The sequence below is a fragment of the Hemitrygon akajei genome, chromosome 2, assembly GCF_048418815.1.
Source record: "Hemitrygon akajei chromosome 2, sHemAka1.3, whole genome shotgun sequence".
NCBI lineage: Eukaryota > Metazoa > Chordata > Chondrichthyes > Myliobatiformes > Dasyatidae > Hemitrygon > Hemitrygon akajei.
The window spans coordinates 110014934-110035213 of record NC_133125.1 but is presented as its reverse complement, the minus strand read 5'-3'; the positions used below and the strand labels follow the sequence as shown (position 1 = coordinate 110035213).

Below are 20280 nucleotides of genomic sequence, written 5' to 3'. Positions count from 1 at the left end.
AGAGGGCATGTGCTATAAAATACAGGATATAGAACAGTACAGCATAAAAACAGACCAATCAGCCCACTAACTAAATTAGCAACCAAATGCTCAACTAATCTAATCCCTTGTGCCTAGATGTTGTCCATAATCCTCAATTCCCTGCAGATTCATGTGCATATCCAGGAGCCTCTTGAACAACTTTATCATATTTGCCTCCACTACTACGCTAGGAAGAGCATTCCAGACCCCCACCACTCTCTGTGTAAAAATACTTAGCCTGTACATCTCCTGATGCAGAAAATGGGGAGATATGGACCATGTGTAGGCAGAAGGGATTAGCTGCCATTAGCTTATGTAATTTGGCACAACATTGTGTGCTGAAGAGGCTGAAGAGACTGTTGCTGTGTTGTACAGTTCTAGGTTCTACTAAGGAAGGAATGGCAGTGTTTAAGCTTTACTGCTGTTCCTAACAAGCTGCATAGAAAGTTACAGGTACACGAAGATGAGTCGATGTTACCTGTCCTGGTGAGATCCTTGAATTTTTGTAGTACAATTTTAGAGCTATGTAACAATATTAATATTGTTAAGTTATTTTGGACCACAGTAAGTACTTGATAAAATTTTCCACATTTACCACTCAGGAAGAATACATCTTTCCATAGTACTCTTTTTTCTATTTATTGAGATACAGTGTGGGATAGTTCCTTCCGGCCCTTTGATGCCCTGTTATAATCCTAGCCTAATCACGGGGCAATTTACAATGACCAATTAACCTACTAACCAGTATGTCTTTGGACTGTGGGAGGAAACCAGATCACCTGGAGGAAACCCACACGGTCATGGGGAGAATGTACAAACTCCTCACAGACAGCAGCAGGAATTGAACCCAGGTCGCTGGTACTGTAACGTGTTGTGCTAACCACTACACTACTGTGCCACCTCTACCTTTCCAATATCTCCATAAAGGCTCTGAAAATATCAGACCCTATTGAAATCCAAGCCATCCTTAAGACACACTTCTGCACTATCTAATGGTTCCTTTCTCATTTGCCTACAGTAAAGCCCCTTCCTTATAAACTGCAGTAAGTTCTGCAGATCATGAGAATCAATCTGGAAACTTAGGATGGAGGCTCCATTAAATGTTACAGACAACTGACAGTGCCATAGAGTTATGCAGCATGGCAACAGGTCATTTGGCCCGTTCATCCGTACGGACCAAGTTGCCTATTTGATCTAGTCCCACTTGGCTATATTTAGCTCATATTCCCTTAAAGCTTTTCCTATCCATGGAACTGTCCAAATGGTGTTAAAACTTTGCAACTATACCTGCCTCAATTATTTCCATATGGTCACCATCCTCTGTGAAATATTTGCCTCTGAAGTCCCCTTTAAGTTTTCCCCTCTCACTTTAAACCTTTCAAACTGACCTAATGACATGAACACTCATTTTTCTCATGAACAATTCACATGATAAGGGTCAAAACCAGGAAATAAAATAACAGAGCAGTGTCTGTAAAAATTTAATTAGTGATGTTTTAAATATTCAACCAATGCAAAACTCAGTTCAAAGCACATAACATATCTTCTAAATTAAATTCAGCTCAAGATTGGAGAGGCATTGTTTTAAGGATGGTGTGGATGAGTTAGAATGAAGAGGCTTCTTTCATTCTGTATAACTCTATGATTCTATGACTTATTAAGCAATTAGAACAGTGTAGCACTGTAGCAAAATTCTTTACATTAGGCAGTAAAACAAAAACAGCTAGTTGGTCCCAGATATTAAAAATATCTTAACTGAAAGATTGGCTTGAAATCTTTTTTTCAATAATTCATCTTTAAAATGCTACATGGTTAAATGTGAGATTAGTGCCCAGTTAATTCCTGCACAAACCTTGGTTTGATGCCAATTATAAAAAACTTGTTTCATGTTATTAACAATAAACTGGTATTTTTTTTGTACCATCTAAGTGAGTGTCACTATTCAGATTCCTTCCATCTGCCTCAAACTAATTTCTTATCTGTACTACAATTAGAGATCTGTAAACATGTTGTTTTGTTCATAATGAAGTAATCAAAGGAAATGTTTATTCTAAAACTTGAGGAAAGAAGAAATCAGTCTTGTGCATTTCAGAGGGTGAATGGTAGGCACGTGAAAATTTTGATAAACCATTAAAAATATTCTCTGGCAGAAGGGTTATTATACATGAACTGGATTCTAGTAATGTTCAGCACATTAAAGTTCCTCAGCAATCTGCAAGCATTTCAGTTCATTTCTCATTCTTCTTTTCTCGTCTTTCTTCTTCATCTACAATTGTAGGTGGATGTCTATCAGTGTTCAGTGATCCGAATTCTCAAGCATTGGAACTACACAAGCTGTGTTCCCAGCATCTGACCACCCTCCTCTTTAGAGTGACATATGTCTGAAATGGCACCAGTTCACAGTTATTGCTGATCTTGAAATTAACCTTGGACCATAAATCCATGCCTTCTTTATTTCCACCTTCATAACGTTATCCAACTCTATTTCTGCCTTAGCTTATTTTTTGCTGAAACCCTCGTCTCTACCTTTGTTACCCCCAGAGTTGACTCTTCTATTGCACTTTAACTGGGCTTGGTCATTTGTTTCTCTGCGGCTTTGAGGTCATCCAAAGCATCGTTTGTTGCCCAAGACTCTACAGACACCAAGCCCTATTTACCTTTATGTATTTTGTTACAATTAAGTCTAAATAGCCAATTCAAATCTTTTGACATTGATCATTTTGTGACAGCTTTTTTTTGTGCACTTTTTATTCAAGCCAGACTAAATTACATCTTCATATCTTGGGCTGTAGCAACAGGGCACTGCATAAGGCACATTGTCCTGGGTTTTGGAGTGAGCTGCAGTTTCTATGATAACTCTTCTTCACTGCCTATGATTGAGAATGCCTGACATCAATGTGCATAACTTGAGAAAACCTAGCAGTTTCTACAGATGCTGAAAATATAGAGAAACACATACAAACGCTGGAGGAGCTCAGCAAGTCCAGCAACATCAATGGGTCGGGGCGGGCGGGCGGGGGGGGGAATGTAATAAATAGTCAACATTTCAGGCTTGAGAAGTTGTCCCTATTACTCTGCCTACCTTTTCCTGGGGCTACAGTTATTCTTTGGATCCAAGTCACAAGTTATCTTTGAATCTTCCTCTCCACTTAGAGGGAAAGACAAGTAACTACCTGAGTTATTGAATATCCCATTTTCACTTTAAAGAAAAATAGAATATCCTTTCATAGTCAAGGTGAGGTGATTATTATGCAGAAGTTGAATACATATGCCTGATTTAGTTTCTGAATCCTTGGCATTACAAGGTGAGTGATAAGGTTTTGTTTAAACTTCATGATTAGATGAAACAAGGCAGTTCCATGCCTGTCATTGTGGAAACTCTGTTAATAACCTGGCCTCGAGGGTGGTGGTCAGTAATCAGCTAGTCATAATGCTTCAGCAAAGTGAACGCCATTGCACAGCTTCTCTGTGTCTTGATGAGACAATGTTTGACATTTCATGGCTGTCTACTGGGGCCTATCTCACACTGATGTTACAGCAGAGACGATCACAGCAAAAGCAAATAAAGATTCAATTAAGTGAAAGGCACTACTGTAAAAATCACAATTCTGGAAGAGCTTAAATGATCACAAGACATTTACAAGGTGTAATTTGAGAATTTCTTTGCCTGAGGTTGCTACAACCCATCACTCCTGTGTGACTGACGTAGATTGGCTCCAAGTAAAGCAAATCTTCACTTTTAATGTTTTCATTCCTGTTACATACTCTGAAATCTCCTCAAGCTTACATTTCTGTGAGTTTGCTCTTCTCTAGAATATAAAGTTCTGCTCCATTGAAGATAAATATAAAAAACATGAGTAGCTGTAGTTGTGTTTACAACATTGCAGTGACAGGTTTAAATTTGGTTATCAATGTGACTGAATTTACTGAGATTTTGTTTTCATCATCATTAACTAATTAAAATGGAGTCTGGTCAAATATTAAGAATATTTACATTTTGTAAGGATTTTACTGTAGAAGTTACAGAGTCATAGTCATACAGTGTGGAAACAGGTCATTCAGTCTCTAGGCCATGCCAGCCAGTGGACACCCATCTTTAATCATCCCATCAACAAGCAGTTGGCCCATAGTCTTCAAAGTCAAGGCAATTCAAGTGCTTGTCTAGATACCTTTACAATGCTGTTAGTGACTCTGTTTCCACCACTCTCTCGCACTGTAACCCTTAACCCTTATTCCAAATGTACATCTGTTCTCTGGTTTTATTTATCTCTGATAAAGGGAAATGATTACTGTAGTGTACTCTGTCTATACTGCTCAAAATTTTACGTTCCACATTTATATCTTCTTTCAACTCCTCTACAATAGGGAAAACAGACCTAATATTTCCAGATGCACAAAAACCTCTTTTTCAAACACCAAGCACATCTTTACCACCAGCCCCCCACTCTCCGCTTTCCAAAGGGATCACTCCCTCCATAATTCCCTTGTCTGTTTGTCCCTCCCCACTAAATTCCCTCCTGGCTCATATCCCTGCAAACAACAGAAATGCTACAGCTGCCCATTCACCTCCTCCCTTACCTCCATTCAGAACCCTAAACTTCACCTATGAGTCTGTCACTGTCCAATACTACTATATCCAATGCACCCAGTGCAGCCTCTTCTACATCAATATTCAAAGTTCAAAGTAAATTTTATTATCGAAGTGCATGTATGTCACCATGAACAACACTGAGATTCTTTTTCTTGTGGGCATACTCAACAAATCTATAGAACAGTAACTATAAGTCATTGGGTGTATTTAAGGCAGAGATAGATAGGTTCTTGATTAGCCAGGGCATCAAAGGGTACAGCAAGAAAGCAGGGCAGTGGGGATGACTGGAAGAATTGGACCAGCACATGATTGAATGGCAGAGCAGACTCGATGGGCCAAATGGCTTACTTCTGCTCCTATATCTTATGGTCCTATAAGAAAATCAATGGAAGCCCACCAACTAGGGCATTCAACCAGAGTGCAGATGACAACAAGCTGTGCAAATGCAAAAAGAAGAAACAATAATATAAATAATATTGAGAATGTGAGATGAACCATCCGTGAAAGTGAGTCCATAGGTTGTGGGAACATTTCAATGATGGGGCAAGTGAAGTTGCATGAAGTTCACTTGGAATTTAGTACAGGCAAGTGCAAGGTGTCAGCCAGGGCAGGACTTACACAGAGAATGGTAGTGCACAGTGGAGGGTGGTAGAACAAAGGGATTTGGGACTACAGGTACGTAATTCATTGAAAATTGTGTCACAGGTAGGGAGGGTTGTAAATAAAACTTTTGGCACATTGGCCTTCTTAAATCAACATATTGAGTACAGAAGATGGGATGTTATGTTATAAGATATTGGTGAGGCCTAATTTGGAGTATTGTATGCAGTTTTGGTCACCTACCTACAGGAAAGATGCAAACATGATTGAAAGAGTACAGAGAAAATTTACAAGGATGTTTCTGGGTCTGGAGGACCTGAGTTATAAGGAAAAATGGAATAGAACTGTATTCGTTAGAACATACAAGATTGAGAAGAAATTTGATAGAGGTATATAATACTATAAGGGGTATAGATAGGGTAAATGCAAGCAGGCTTTTACCACTGAATTTGGGTTGGACATCATGCTTAAGGGTAAAAGGTGAGAAGTTTAAGGGGAACATGAAAAGAAACATCTTCACTCAGAGGGTCATGAGAGTGTCAAATGAGCTGTCAGCACAAGTGGTCCATGCAAGCTCAATTTTACGTTTAAGAGAAGTTTGGATAGGTATGTACATGGTTAGTAGGGATATGGTGGCTTTGGTCCTGGTGCAGGCCAATGGGAGTTGGCCGTTTAAATGGTTTTGGCACAAACTAGATGAGGCAAAGGATCTGGTTCTGTGCTATACTTCTCTATGACTCTATCCCTTTTGGTTCAAGAGCCTGATGGTTGAGAGGTAATAACCCTTACTGAACATGGTGATGTGAATCCTGAGGCTCCTGTATCATGTTCCTGATAGAGGGAAGAGAGAATGGCCTGGGTGGGGAGGGCCTTACTGTGATGGGCTGGGCCGTATCCACTACTTTTTGCAGGATTTTCCATTCAAGGGTATTGGTGTTTCCATATCAGGCTGTAATGCAGCCAGTTAATATACTCTCAACCACACAGCTATAGCAGTTCGTCAAAGTTTTAGAAGTCATGCCAAATTTTCGCAAACCCCGAGGAAGTAGTGGTGCTGCTGTGCTTCCTTTGTAATTGCTGGGCTTAGGACAGGTCCTCCAGAGTAATAACACTGAGGAATTTAAAATTGCTAACCCCCTCGACCTCTGATCCTCCGATGAGGACTAGCTCACTGACCTCTGGTTTTCTCTTCCCGTAGTCAATAATCAGCTTCCTAGTCTTGCTGACATTGAGTAAAAGGTTGTTGTTGTGGCACCACTCAGCCAGATTTTCAATTCCTCCTATATGCTGATTCGTCACCTCCTTTGAATCAAGCTATGACAGTGGTGTCATCAGCAAACCTGAGTATGGCATTGAAGCTGTGCTTAGCCACACAGTCATATGTGTGGGATAGAGCAGGGGGCCAAGCACACAGCCTCGTGGTGCACCTGTGCTGATGGAGATTGTTGAGGTGATGTTGTTGCCCATCCAAATCGACTGGAGTCTGCAAGTGAGGAATTCGAGGATCCACTTCCACAAGGAGGTATTGAGGCCAAGTTCTTGAAGCTTTCAGGCAATATGTGGCATTACAAATTTCCAAATCTGTGCTTTATTTGATTTGCATTCATAATTTAGTGACATCAGTTCTCCTCTGCCATCTAACCAATGCATCAAGGAAATGAGATGAAACTCACAAATCAGCAGTACATTTGATCAGACTATGTTTAACTAATAATTCCAATATTGCTTGCCATCACACAGAGAAAGCTGTGACTCAGATGATTGTATTTGACATTTCCAATATATTCACTTTTATTTTCAGGTTTGAAGTAATAACTGCTAATGATCTCTCTAACAATTGTAGCAGCAAGGTGTGCACTTACATCAAACATTAGACCCTTAATCTCCAAGAACAATTATCATGTCACATATCAGTCAGGGAAGTTACAAGTTAAGATATTGTCAAGTGACCATGAGTATACCACTCAAGACAATGAAATTATTCAAATCAAGTTGCAACAAAGCAAGACGTGAATGATGGAAAATCAGATGCATAAATAGAAACTTTAACTGGAAATGACAAGCAGTAGAAAACAACTGGGAATCTGCTGGAGGAACTCATCAGCGGCTCAAGCAGCACCTGTGTGAGAAAGGAAAACCACGTTTCAGGTTGATTGAGAGTGGATGGAAGAGATGGCTGATATAAAGAGGAGAGGGGAGATAGATAGAGAGATAGAGGAGAGATGGGTAGATGGAGAGAGGAGAAGGCTGGTAATAGGAGGAGAGGAGAAATAGTTGCATAGGGAGATGGGTAAATAGAGAGCAGAGAGGGCTGGTATAAAGAGGAGAGGGGAGATAGTTAGATAAGAGCCCAAAGTAATTGGTCAACTGGAGAGGGGTGAAGGATGATGAGCAGGTTGTGCCAAGTGGGGCAGGGATGAGGAGGCTGGAAGTCGGAGGTGACTGACAAACAGAGACAAACAAAAAGGCCATATCAGAAGCACCAAGTGCATGTCAGCTCCTCTATATCAGTGAGACTAAGCGCATTCTAGTTGACCATTTTGCAGTGCACCAATGCTCTGTCTGCAGTGACCAGGTTGTGTGCTCCCAGTGCAGATATTTCAATTTGTCTTTCCATTCCCACACCAACCTGTCCATTCTTAGCTTTCTCCATTGACAGGATGAGGCCCAGCACAGTGGAATTGATTAAGTACTGTCACAAATACCAGAATACAGTGAAATATTTGGTTTGGCAGAACATCCGTATAGATCATTGCAAAGCATGCTATCAATACTTTGAGGTAGTGAAAGGGAAAAGCAGTAACTGAACACAAAATAGAGTTACGGTTACAGAGAAAGTGCAGTACAGGCAGGAAACAAGGTGCAAGGGCCATTACGAGGTAAAAGTGAGGTCTAGAGTTAATACTTAAATGTGCAAAAGGTCCATTTAAGAGACTTATAACAGTGACATAGAAGCTGCCCTTGAGCCTAGTGATGCATGTTTTTAAGCTTTCTGCCCAAGGGAGTTTGGAGTAGGGTGGTGGAGAAAATTTTGGGAGGGGTCTGTGATTATGCTGGCTACTTTTCTGAGGCAACAAGAAGAATTGACCGTAGAGGAGAGGTTGTATTTTTTTATGGATGGGGCTGTGTCTACAACACCCCATATGTTGTGGTCTTGGGCAAAGCAGTTATCATACCAAGCTGGGGCAGAGTCATAGAACACTACAGCACAGAAACAGGCTCTTCAGCCTATCTGGTCCATGCCAAACTATTAATCTACCTAGTCCCATCAACCTGAATCTGGACCATAGCCCTCCATTCATGTATCCATCCAAATGTCTCTTAAATATGAAAATTGAACCCACATCCACCACTTCTGCTGGCAACTTGTTCTACACTCCTATGACCCTCTGAGTGAAGAAGTTCCCTCTCATGTTTCCCTGAAACATTTCACCTTTCACTTTTAACCAATGACCCAACCTTGGTGCATTTATCTATACCCCTCATAATTTTGTATACCTGTATCAAATTTCCACTCATTCCTTCTAAACTCCAAAGAAGAAAGTTCTAACCTATTCAACATTTTCATATAACACAAGTCCTCTTCTGCTAGCATCAGGTAAATTTTCTCTGCACTTTCAATCTTATTGACATCTTTCCTGCAGGTAGGTGACCAAAACTGTACACAGTACTCCAGATTAGTCCTCATCAACATATACAACTTCAACAAAACATTCTCAATACTCAATACTTTGATTTATGAAGGCCAATGTTCAAAAGTTTTTGTTATGACCCTATCTACTTGTGAAACCACTTTAAATGAATTATGGATCTGTACTCCCAGATCACTGTGACCTACCGCACTCCTCAGTGCCCTGCTACTGACATTATAAGTCGTAGCTGGTTTGTCCTCCCAAAGTGCAACATCTCTTGGGATCCAAGTCCTATCTCTGCGAGAGTGTCAATGCAAAGAGGTAGAATGGTAAAGAAAGTGTATGACATGCAACCCTTCACCACCAGAGACATAGTCAGGAAGTCATCATGCAGTTATATCAGAATCACCTTTGTTATCGCTGATTTATATATCGCAAGATGTGTTGCAGCAGTGAATGGACATAAAAGTTACTGCAAGTTTAAAAATAAGTAATTAGTGCAAGAGAAAGGGATAATAAAGTGTGATTCATGGGACATTCAGAAATCTGAGGGCAGGGGTGATGAAACCATTGACTGTAGGTTTTCAGACTCGTGTATCTCTATCCCAACGGGAATAAGAAAAGGGCAGGCTTCATGAGGAATATAGTGTGCACTCTAATCTTTCCATCACAGGATGAACGGAGAAGCTTAGGAGAGAGTTCAGAAGAAGTTAACCAGGAAGATTGCATGATTACACAATATCCATTACAGTATAAGGAGAGTTTGGAGAGATTTAGGTTGTTTTCTCTGGAGTGGTGGAGGTTGATAGAAGTTAAAAGGCAGAGGGTAGACAGGCAGAATCTTCTTCCCTGCCTAGAAATGTCAAATACTAGAGTGTGTAGATTTAAGGTGGAGTGGGGGTGTTTAAAGGTGATGTGCAGGGCAAGTTTTTTTTTTAACACAGTGAATGACAGGTGCCTGGAGCACACAGTCAGGGGTGGTAGTGGAGGCAAATACAATAGTGGCATTCAAGGGGCTTTTAAATGGACATTTAAATATGCTGGGAATGGAGACATATGGGTTATATGCAGACAGAAATAATTATTTTAATTTCGCATCTTGCTTGGTGCAGATATTGTGGGCTGACAGGTCTGTTCCTGTGCTGTACTTTTCTATGTTCTGTGTGTGCAAATGCCTCACTGGCTACAAGCAAATTGTGAAGTTGACTGATTTAAGTGCTAACAAAAATCATCTATACTGCTTGTTGAAGGGAAGGGGTGTGGCGACCCACTTCCCAGCGCACTCGAACCGGCTCACAAATCGGCGCGTGCCGGCATTGAGGCTAGTCCCAAAAAGGGCGCCAAATCTGCTTCACCAGCAAGGGGAAAAGCCCACACGCGGGACGGGACTGTGAATACGTGCCCCCTACAGCATTCCCGCCCGGGGAGGGCGGGATCAGGAAGGCTTTAAAGCGAGGCCGCGAAGTTCAAATAAATCTCTTTTGTAACTGCAGCTCACCGACTCCGTGTCGTTATTTCAGCGCAGTGTGTAGCACACCGCTACAATTGGTGACCCCGACGGCCCAAACGATATTTGAGCCGAAGATGAACGACGCCGCATCTGTTCATGCAGTTTTGTTAAAACTGCCAAGCTTCTGGACGCTGCGACCTCACCTATGGTTCCAGCAAGCAGAAGCCCAATTCCACATTCGGCAGATAACCTCGGATGCCACACGTTTCTACTACGTGGTGAGCTCCCTCAACCAGGAGACAGCCACCCAGGTTGAGGAGTTCATACAGTCTCCCCCAGCGGACGGCAAATACACGGAATTCAAAGCCCTGCTCATAAGGACTTTCGGACTCTCACGGCGCGAGCGGGCTGCCCGCTTACTGCACCTGGATGGTTTGGGGGACAGACCGCTATCGGCTTTGATGAATGAGATGTTGTCTCTGGCCGGAGGACACAAGCCCTGCCTCATGTTTGAGCAGGCATTCCTGGAGCAGCTGCCCGAGGACATACGCCTGCTGCTGTCCGACGCGGATTTCAGCAACCCCCGGAAGGTGGCAGCCCGGGCGGACTTGCTGTGGAAAGCCAAGAAGGAGAGTGGGGCGTCTGTCGCACAGATCACCAGCTCACGCTCCCAGCAGCAAACCAGACCAGGCCCGGCAGCAGAGCCCGCTAACCCCAGAGGCAGGGGTGAGGAGCCCAACGAACAATGGTGCTTCTACCACCAGCGGTGGGGCACAGAAGCCCGCCGCTGTAGCCCGACCTGCAAGTTCCCAGGAAACGCCAGGGCCAGACGCCGCTGATGGCTACGGCGGCTGGCCATCGGGATAGCCTCCTGTATGTCTGGGACAAGCAGTCGGGACACCGCTTTTTGGTCGACACCGGAGCCGAGATCAGCGTCTTACCTCCGACGAGTTACGACACCCGCAACAGGGCACCAGGTCCCACCCTGAGGGCTGCAAACAGCAGCACAGTAAGGACCTACAGCACCCGTACGGTGCAGCTACTGTTCGGCTCCAGCCGGTTCACATGGGACTTCACACTGGCCACCGTAGCCCAACCGCTCCTGGGCGCGGATTTTTTGTGGGCTCACAGCCTACTGGTCGACCTGCCAAGGAAGAGACTGGTCCACGCCGAGACCTTTCAAACGTTCTCCCTGGGTGAAGCCCAGTTGCCGGCCCCACACCTAGACTCCATCACCCTGTCCGACAACAACTTCACCAGAGTCCTGGCGTATTTCCCATCGGTTCTGGCACCGCAGTTCACAGCAGCCATGCCCAGACACGGCGTACAGCACCACATCCCGACACAGGGACCACCCCTCCACGCCCATGTTCGAAGGCTTCCCCCGGACAAGCTCCGCCTGGTGAAGGAGGAGTTCAAGAGGGTGGAGGAATTGGGGATCATACGGCGGTCCGACAGCCCATGGGCCTCTCCCCTGCACATGGTGCCCAAAGCAACAGGGGGCTGGAGACCATGCGGCAACTACCTCAGGCTGAACGAGGCTACAACACCGGACCGCTACCCTGTGCCGCACATACAGGATTTTGCAGCAAACCTGCACGGCGCACGGATCTTCTCCAAGGTGGACCTCATCCAGGGATACCATCAAATCCCGATGCATCCGGACGACGTCCACAAAACTGCACTCATCACCCCTTTCAGCCTTTTCGAGTTCCTCCGCATGCCATTCGGCCTGAAGAATGCCGCACAGACGTTTCAGCGGTTAATGGACGCGGTGGGACGCGACCTGGACTTCGCTTTCATCTATTTGGACGACATCCTCATAGCCAGCAGCAGTCGTCAGGAGCATCTGTCCCACCTCCGTCAACTCTACGCCCGACTGAGTGAATACGGCCTGATAATCAATCCGGCCAAATGCCAGTTCGGGCTCGACACCATCGACTTCCTGGGCCACAGGATTACTAAAGATGGGGCAACCCCTCTGCCTGCTAAGGTAGACGCAGTCCGCCATTTCCCCCGACCCAACACAATCAAAGGCCTTCAGGAATTCGTGGGTATGGTGAATTTCTACCACCGCTTCCTCCCTTCAGCTGCCCGAATCATGCGCCCCCTGTTCGCCCTGATGTTGGGTAAGGGCAAGGACATTACCTGGGATGAGGAGTCCACCGCCGCTTTCATTAAAACGAAAGAAGCCTTGGCAAACGCCGCAATGCTAGTGCGCCGCAGAACGGACGTCCCTACTGCCCTCACAGTGGACGCATCCAACACGGCAGTCGGTGGGGTGCTGGAACAACTCATCGAGGGTCGCTGGCAACCCCTGGCGTTTTTCAGCAAACACCTACGACCATCTGAGCTCAAATACAGTGCTTTCGACCGGGAACTGTTGGCGCTATACCTGGCAATCCGGCATTTCAGGTACTTCTTAGAAGGTAGGCCGTTCACCGCGTTCACAGACCACAAACCGCTTACCTTTGCGTTCACGAAGGTGTCCGATCCCTGGTCGTCCCGCCAGCAGCGACATCTGTCCTACATCTCTGAATACACGACGGGTGTCCGGCATGTCTCGGGAAAGGACAACGTCGTGGCGGACGCCCTCTCCCGCCCTAACATCCAAGCCCTGTCCCAGGGGGTAGACTATGAAGCATTGGCAGAGGCGCAGCAGGCAAACGAAGAGATCCCTAGTTACAGAACCGCAGTCTCTGGTTTGCAGCTCCAGGACCTCCCCGTAGGCCCAGGTGAGAAGACCCTACTCTGTGACGTCACCACCGGCCAACTCCGCCCCGTCGTCCCGGCAGCCTGGCGGCGGCGAATTTTCAACTCCATTCACAACTTAGCGCACCCCTCCATCAGGACAACCGTCCGGATGGTCTCCAGCAGGTTTGTTTGGCACGGACTCCGCAAGCAGGTCAGTGAATGGGCCAAAATGTGCATGCACTGCCAAACAGCCAAGGTGCAGCGGCTCACCAAAGCTCTGCCGCAGCAGTTCCACCCCACCCACCGGCGATTCGACCACATTCATGTGGATATCGTGGGCCCCCTGCCAGTGTCGCGAGGAGCGCGGCACCTCCTGACTATCGTGGACCGGTTCACAAGATGGCCAGAGGCGGTCCCGCTCACCGACAACACCTCCGAATCTTGCGCCCGGGCACTGATCGCAACCTGGGTATCTTGCTTTGGTGTACCGGCCCACATTACCTCCGACAGAGGCGCCCAGTTCACCTCCAGCCTGTGGTCAGCTATGGCCAGCCTTTTGGGGACACAGCTGCACCACACAACTGCCTGCCACCCACAGTCAAACGGACTGGTGGAGCGTTTCCACCGTCACCTGAAGTCGGCTCTCATGGCCCACCTCAAAGGGCCTAACTGGGTGGACGAGCTTCCCTGGGTCCTGCTCGGAATCCGCACGGCACCCAAAGAGGATCTGCACGCCTCGTCGGCCGAGTTGGTGTACGGCGCACCCCTGGTCATCCCAGGGGATTTCTTACCAGCCCCAAGGGGGCAAGAGGAAGAACCCGCAGCAGTCCTGGGCAGACTATGCGAGAGGCTCGGTAACCTGGCCCCCATACCCACTTCGCAGCATGGTCAGAACCCGACCTGCGTACCCAAAGACCTGCTAAACTGTAATTTTGTTTTTGTACGACGGGGCGGACATCGGGCACCGCTACAGCGGCCCTACGAGGGGCCGTTTACGGTGATCACAAACAATGGGTCCACATTCGTGCTGGACATTGGGGGGAAAGAGAAGGTTTTCACGGTGGACCAACTCAAACCGGCCCATGTGGACTTGGCACAGCCGGTTGAGATTCAGGCACCGCGGCGCAGAGGCAGACCTCCCAAACAGAGTCCGACCCAGACTATGGACATTAGGGGGTGTATTGCCGGTTCTGGGGGGGGGGGTTATGTGGCGACCCACTTCCCAGCGCACTCGAACCGGCTCACAAATCGGCGCGCGCCGGCATTGAGGCCGGTCCCAAAGAGGGCGCCAAGCCTGCTTCACCAGCAAGGGGAAAAGCCCGCGCGCGGGACGGGACTGTGAATACGCGCCCCCTACAGCATTCCCGCCCGAGGAGGGCGGGATCAGGAAGGCTTTAAAGCGAGGCCGCAAAGTTCGAATAAATCTCTTTTGCAACTGCAGCTCATCGACTACGTGTCGTTATTTCAGCGCTGCGTGTAGCACACCGCTACAGGGGAATGATTTCCGAGATACCCCACAAGCTAGTTAATAATCAACATCCACAGGCAGCAACATAAAACAAGAATTCGATGCTCACGGACAGACAGTTGGAATGCTGCAGGTCCATTTAGCTACACTGAATCATGCCACGTAGAATTGTGAAGAAAGAGCACAATGATAAACAAGTCATCAAAAAAGATGGGGAATGATAAAGCTGGACATGGACAATTTGATAGATAGGATTCAGTATTGTCCCAGGGATAGGAGTAGACGCTGATGTGTTGCTTCTGTGATTGGAAACCCGTGACCAGTGATGTACAACAGGGATCAATGCTGGGGCCTCTCATGAATATTAATGATCTGGATCCAAATTAAGAAGACATGATCCTTAGCTTGCAAAGCAGATGAAATTTAGTGCAACACATTAAAGTCTAGAGGAACTCCAATAGGTCAGGCAGCATCTGTGGAGGGAAATGAACAGCCAATGTTGCAAGTCGAGAGTTTTCAGCAGGATTTGAAAGAAAGTGGTATAAAAAGGTCGGTAGTGTTGTTGATAAAGTGAATAGTTTTTGGCAACAAAACAACAGTGATCAGTACATCGCTGGACAGGTTATTCAGCCCATAGTGTTGTGGCAATCTTGATGCCAATTTATACTAAACGATCTCTTCTTGTGATCACCCATATCCCTCCATTCCTTTCCTGTTCATGTGTCTATCTGAAAACCTCTTAAACTCCACCAAACTGCCTGCTTTCACTACTACCCATGGTAACCCATTGAAGACACTTACCACTCTCTGCATAAAAATACTTGCCCCTCACAATGCCTTTAAATTTCCCCCTTCTAACATTAAAAGCATACCCTCTGGTATTTTCTAGCAAAAAGATTCTGCCTACCTTATCTATACTACTCTTAATTTTAAAAAACCTCTGACAAGCCCCCCTTGTCCTCCAGCACTCTAGGAAGAACGACCATGTTTGTCCAAACCTTGTTTTACACCTCATACACTTTAATCTAGGCAGCCTCCTGGTAATTCTCTTCTGCATGCTCTCCACTCCACTGTCTCCATATCCTTCCTATAATAAGGCGACCAGATCTGCACACAATATTGCAAGTGTGGCCTGACTGCCTTACTCATACACTCAACACCCTTAACAACGAAGGCAAGCATTCCACACACCTTCTTCACCAATTCATCCACTTACGTAGCTACTTAAGGGGCTGACTAACAGCAGCAATTCTTGCAGAATACCACTGGTCACAGACATCTAGCCAGTAAAGCAACCTTCCATCCTACTCTGTCTTCTGTGGACATGACTGTTCTAAATACAAACTTGCTATTCACCTTGAACCCATTTATCTTTATCCACTGAATCAACCTGCCATGAGGGACCTTATCAAATGCCTTACTAAAATTCATGTAGATAATGTCTGCTGCCTTACCCTCATCAAGCACTTTAGTCGCCTTTTCAAATAACTTGATGAAGTTTGTAAGGCCTGATCTACAGTGCACAAAGTCATGCTGATTGTTCCTAAGCAAGAAGTACCTTTCCATATGCTCATAAATCCCATCCCTTGGTATCCTTCCCAATAGCTTCCCTCCCAATGATGTGAGGCTCACTGGCTAACGTTTACCTGGATAATCCACGTGGGAATTTAAACTGGAGGTGGCAGTGTTTTTTTTATGAGGTCGAGTTGCGAGTTCGACATTAACCCAGCACGGATGGTACGGGAGTCACTGGATCAACATCAACCCAGCACGGGAGCGGTCTGTCACTGGATCGAACTCGGGAACCTCTGTTCTCCAGCCCGGCGCTGATCTCACTGTGCTATCAGCAGACCAGAACGGGGGGAGGGTTGGCGGGGTCAGGGTGAATCTTACTAAGAAAAATTTAAGCCAAATACAAAGTTAAACACTCAACATAATGTCAATGGCAACGACTTAAAATGGCGGACAGCATCACAATCCGACTTAAAATGATGGAAGGCATTCACCTTCCTCGGTTCGTAAGTACGAGTTATCCATAAGTCGGACGTTCATAACTTGGGGACTACCTGTATGTGTGTAGTGTTCTTCCGATTCTGTTTGTACATTTCCTCTTTAAGAAAACTGTGTATGCCTTCATAAAATTGTGTGCTTAGTATCCTGGGTGTCAGTTAGAAAAAACAGCTGTCCTATATTGTGGCATGCAATGTGCTTGACAAATTAATAACAGATGCAAGGACTACACTGCCATTGGCTACATGAATTAGAATTCAGAGTTATCATTTTAGTTCCAGAAATAAAGAATGATGGATTAATGTCTCCATTTTTCCTCGTGCATCTCATTGATAGAAACAACATCATTTAGTTTTTGAGAGATGTTTAATGAGAACAGAAGCAAATCTCGGAAGCTGTGCCACTAACCTGAAATTCTCATTTCTAACTTCATAAGGTCAGCATTTTGAAACATTTCGATTTGTTTAATATTGCAGGTTTTTCAAGGATGTGGGCAGCCTAAGTCAGCGGCAAGTGGACGTATGACCCGTTCCATTTCAGAAAATTTTAATCCAAGGTTCAGGCCCTACAGCCCAGGGGAACGACCAACTACAGCGGCTGGTACGAGCTTGGACAGACTAGTGAGTATTTACACATTTTTACTAACTGTTCCCCCATGCAGCCTGCATTTTCTAAAAAAAATATATACTATATATATGCATCTCTCTTATAATTTATTTAAAGCAGGTCCATCAAAAAATCTAATTTTAGCAAGTACAAGTTTGAAAATAGACAACATACAAGATGTCATTTCCACACTTGCAGTATGAATTTGAACATTAAAACAGCAGGGATTAGAGTAGAATAACACAACGACATGATGTCTCAGTTTTCAACATTTACAGGCAGTTCTCAGTTTACTGCTGCTGAGCAGTTATGTTTCATGTATAATTGTTACTCAAATGATATAATCGCTTTCATCTGAGCCCCATATTACTAAACAAAAATCACTGCTCTCAGCAACAAACTTGGATGGTTGAAGAGCTTCAGATTCTTATTTCACACAGCATTTTTCAAAACGTTTATGAATCTTGAAGCTTACAAATTTCCTCTTCCATTCACTCTGGCGATTCCACACTAGGCAGCCACCATGCCACCTGATTTTGGTGTTGCTAAGAAAACAAGTTAAGGTAGAACTAGAGGTTTTTCAATATCCACCACACTATAAGAAACATTTTTTTTGCACTGGCAATTCATTGAATGCAAGTAAACTACAGGCCTAAAAACAAGTCTCCTAGAGGACAATACTCCCAAGACATGGTCTTCACAGTTATGCAGTTTGGGAGAAAATATCAAATGCAGAACTCAGTTTGTCACGATGAATGTGCTTCCTCTGGAAGCAGCTCAAGGATTTGTAAGTATTTACTGTTATTATCTATAATATAAATAATCTCAAATATATAATCTGAAAAGGGCTGTTGGTGATGTAAGCATTCTCCCTACTTAGCAAATTTACAAAATTCATCTCTTCAGTATATTCCCACAGGCATTATTTTTTTTAATTTTCTTAATGGTGCTTTTAAAATAACAGAAGAAGAATGTGATGTTAAATATCTCCCATATATTAATCATCAACATATTAAACTGTCAACTGAGTTAGTCCCTGTATGAACTCAGTTGCCACATATGATATCCATTACCTTCTGTACATGTTATCTTTGCTAAGTTTTGTTCAATAGTTATGTGACCTAGTTTAAGGTAGTTTTGTACTGCAGGTAATTTCTGTCTTACTTGTGGGATCATGGGGCTACATCGTCATGTCATTATGTGAAAATCCAGTGGGAGCAGAAGAATTAATCTGGCTAAATTGTAAAAACTATTTTTTACTCATAATGCATATTAGAGCAAGGTTATGGTGATCATAAAATATTACAAGGATTATTGATTAAAAGAAAAGCATTGACATCTTTGATTTCTAATTATACTTTAGCAGTTAGACTTCTAACTGAATTAAATGATAGTAATTGAACAGTGAATACCTTATGATGTCAAGTGCTTATTGTAAACTTTTGGCAATGCCTGGTGCTTTATTGAAGCCATTTGCTGTGATTATTTCCTCATAATGAATTGTGAAGTAACTTTGTGTATTTTAATGGCACCATCTATTCACATATGTTCATCTATTCGCTTAAGAGTTGAATTGAGTCACTTTGGGTGCACTAAAACATAACTGTGGGTTCAAAGGTTCAAAGGTACAGTTTAATGTCAGAGAAATGTATACAACATACATCCTGAAATGCTTTTTCTTTGCAAACATCCACAAAAACAGAGAAGTGCCCCAAAAATGAATGACAGCCAAACATGAGAACCCCAAAGTCCCCCCCAGCTTCCCACTCCCACGCGTAAGTGGCAGAAAGCAACAATCCCCCCCTCCCCCCACCAGCCACAAAAAAGCAAGCATCGCACTCAAGCGTGAGTAAAGCAATAGCAAAGACACAGACTTGCAGTTACCCCAAGGCTTCACGTTTCACACTGGCATTCGACATACCATAGCTTCTCTCTTTTCCTAATAAGGGAGAGGGAGCTGTCTCCATTTTCCCACTGATGCACCATCAATAACTCTCTCTGAGACGTGAAGGCGAGATATCGGCCTTTATTGACTGGAAGAAAGAACAAGCAGTAGTTGACCACCATACTACATCCTGGAGACTGAGGGCCGGGCTCAGGCCTCAATCGCCTTTATACCGGGGTCTGTGGGAGGAGCCACGGTCAGTGGGAGGGGCCACAGGAGCAGTCAGCCGGGGGGCGTGTCCAGACAGGTATATGTAGTTCACCACACCTGGCGAGCGGGAAGACATAACAAACAACTCGCTGGTTTACAATTTTGAAAGTCCATTATGTCACTTTTTTCGAGCTCTGTACCTGAAGATCGCAAAGATCTCGGGTCTTTGGGCCCACAGCAGTAGATTTTCTGATTCCCCGTCGACACACGAGTCTCCTGCCGTGACACCAACCCTCAATCTGCCCGTCTCCAGAGCCCCGAGATCTTAGGCTTCCAAATACGAGCTGGAATCGCAGGCCAAATCCTTGGCATGCCGAACAACGAACTGTCCCGGAGCCCCAAGAAGGGGTCCCCTTCCCGCAAAGAACCGAAGTCAATGTGTAACTCCAGGTCAGGGTCTTCGAAAGAACCCTGAAAGGGAAAGATTAAAGATATTAAAGATGGAAATAGAGCTGTATCTGAAGATGCATACAAAGGAGTCACCATAACTCCGCCTCTGTCAAGAGGTAATGTTAGTTTTCCTGTCATTTTCAAGGCTCAAGTGAGGAGTGTGATGGAATACACTCCACTTGTCTGAATGAGTTCAACACCTGCAACTTTCAAGGAATTCACTGCTCCAGACAAAAGAACTATCCTGATCATCCATTCCTTCCAGAAACCGCACAATATTTATGCAGTATGAACCATGCATGAAATGCACAGCAGTTAGTCGTACTGTTTAATTTACTAAGATACATTGAAAAACTTTGTGTGCCATTCAGGCAGATCAAGCCGTTTGTAAATACATTTAGTCAGTAGAAAGAAAGTAGAATACTATTGCAGCTATACAGAAAGTGCAGTCCAAGCAAATTAAATCTGATGGCTGTGGTAAGGTAGATGGGAGAATTTATCTTCAAAATCAGAATGAGGTTCTTTGGTCATTGACTTATATGATATGATATTTTGGGGCTGTGTGAATGCTGCATCTTGAATGTCTTTGAATAGAGGTCTGCTCAACAATCTGTTAACAGCGAGATAGAAACTGTCCTTGAGCTTAGTTTGAGAGTATTACCA

General features: G+C 44.6%; 1 protein-coding gene across 1 annotated transcript in view; it reads left to right on the top strand.

The window, feature by feature from the left end:
* Nucleotides 1–20280, top strand: part of LOC140715298 (glypican-6-like) — a 777401-nt gene that overhangs the window by 704020 nt on the left and 53101 nt on the right. The window contains exon 6 of the mRNA XM_073027266.1: nt 16943–17086. Within this exon, the coding sequence (XP_072883367.1) occupies nt 16943–17086 (144 nt within the window). The remainder of the gene's footprint in view (nt 1–16942; nt 17087–20280) is intronic.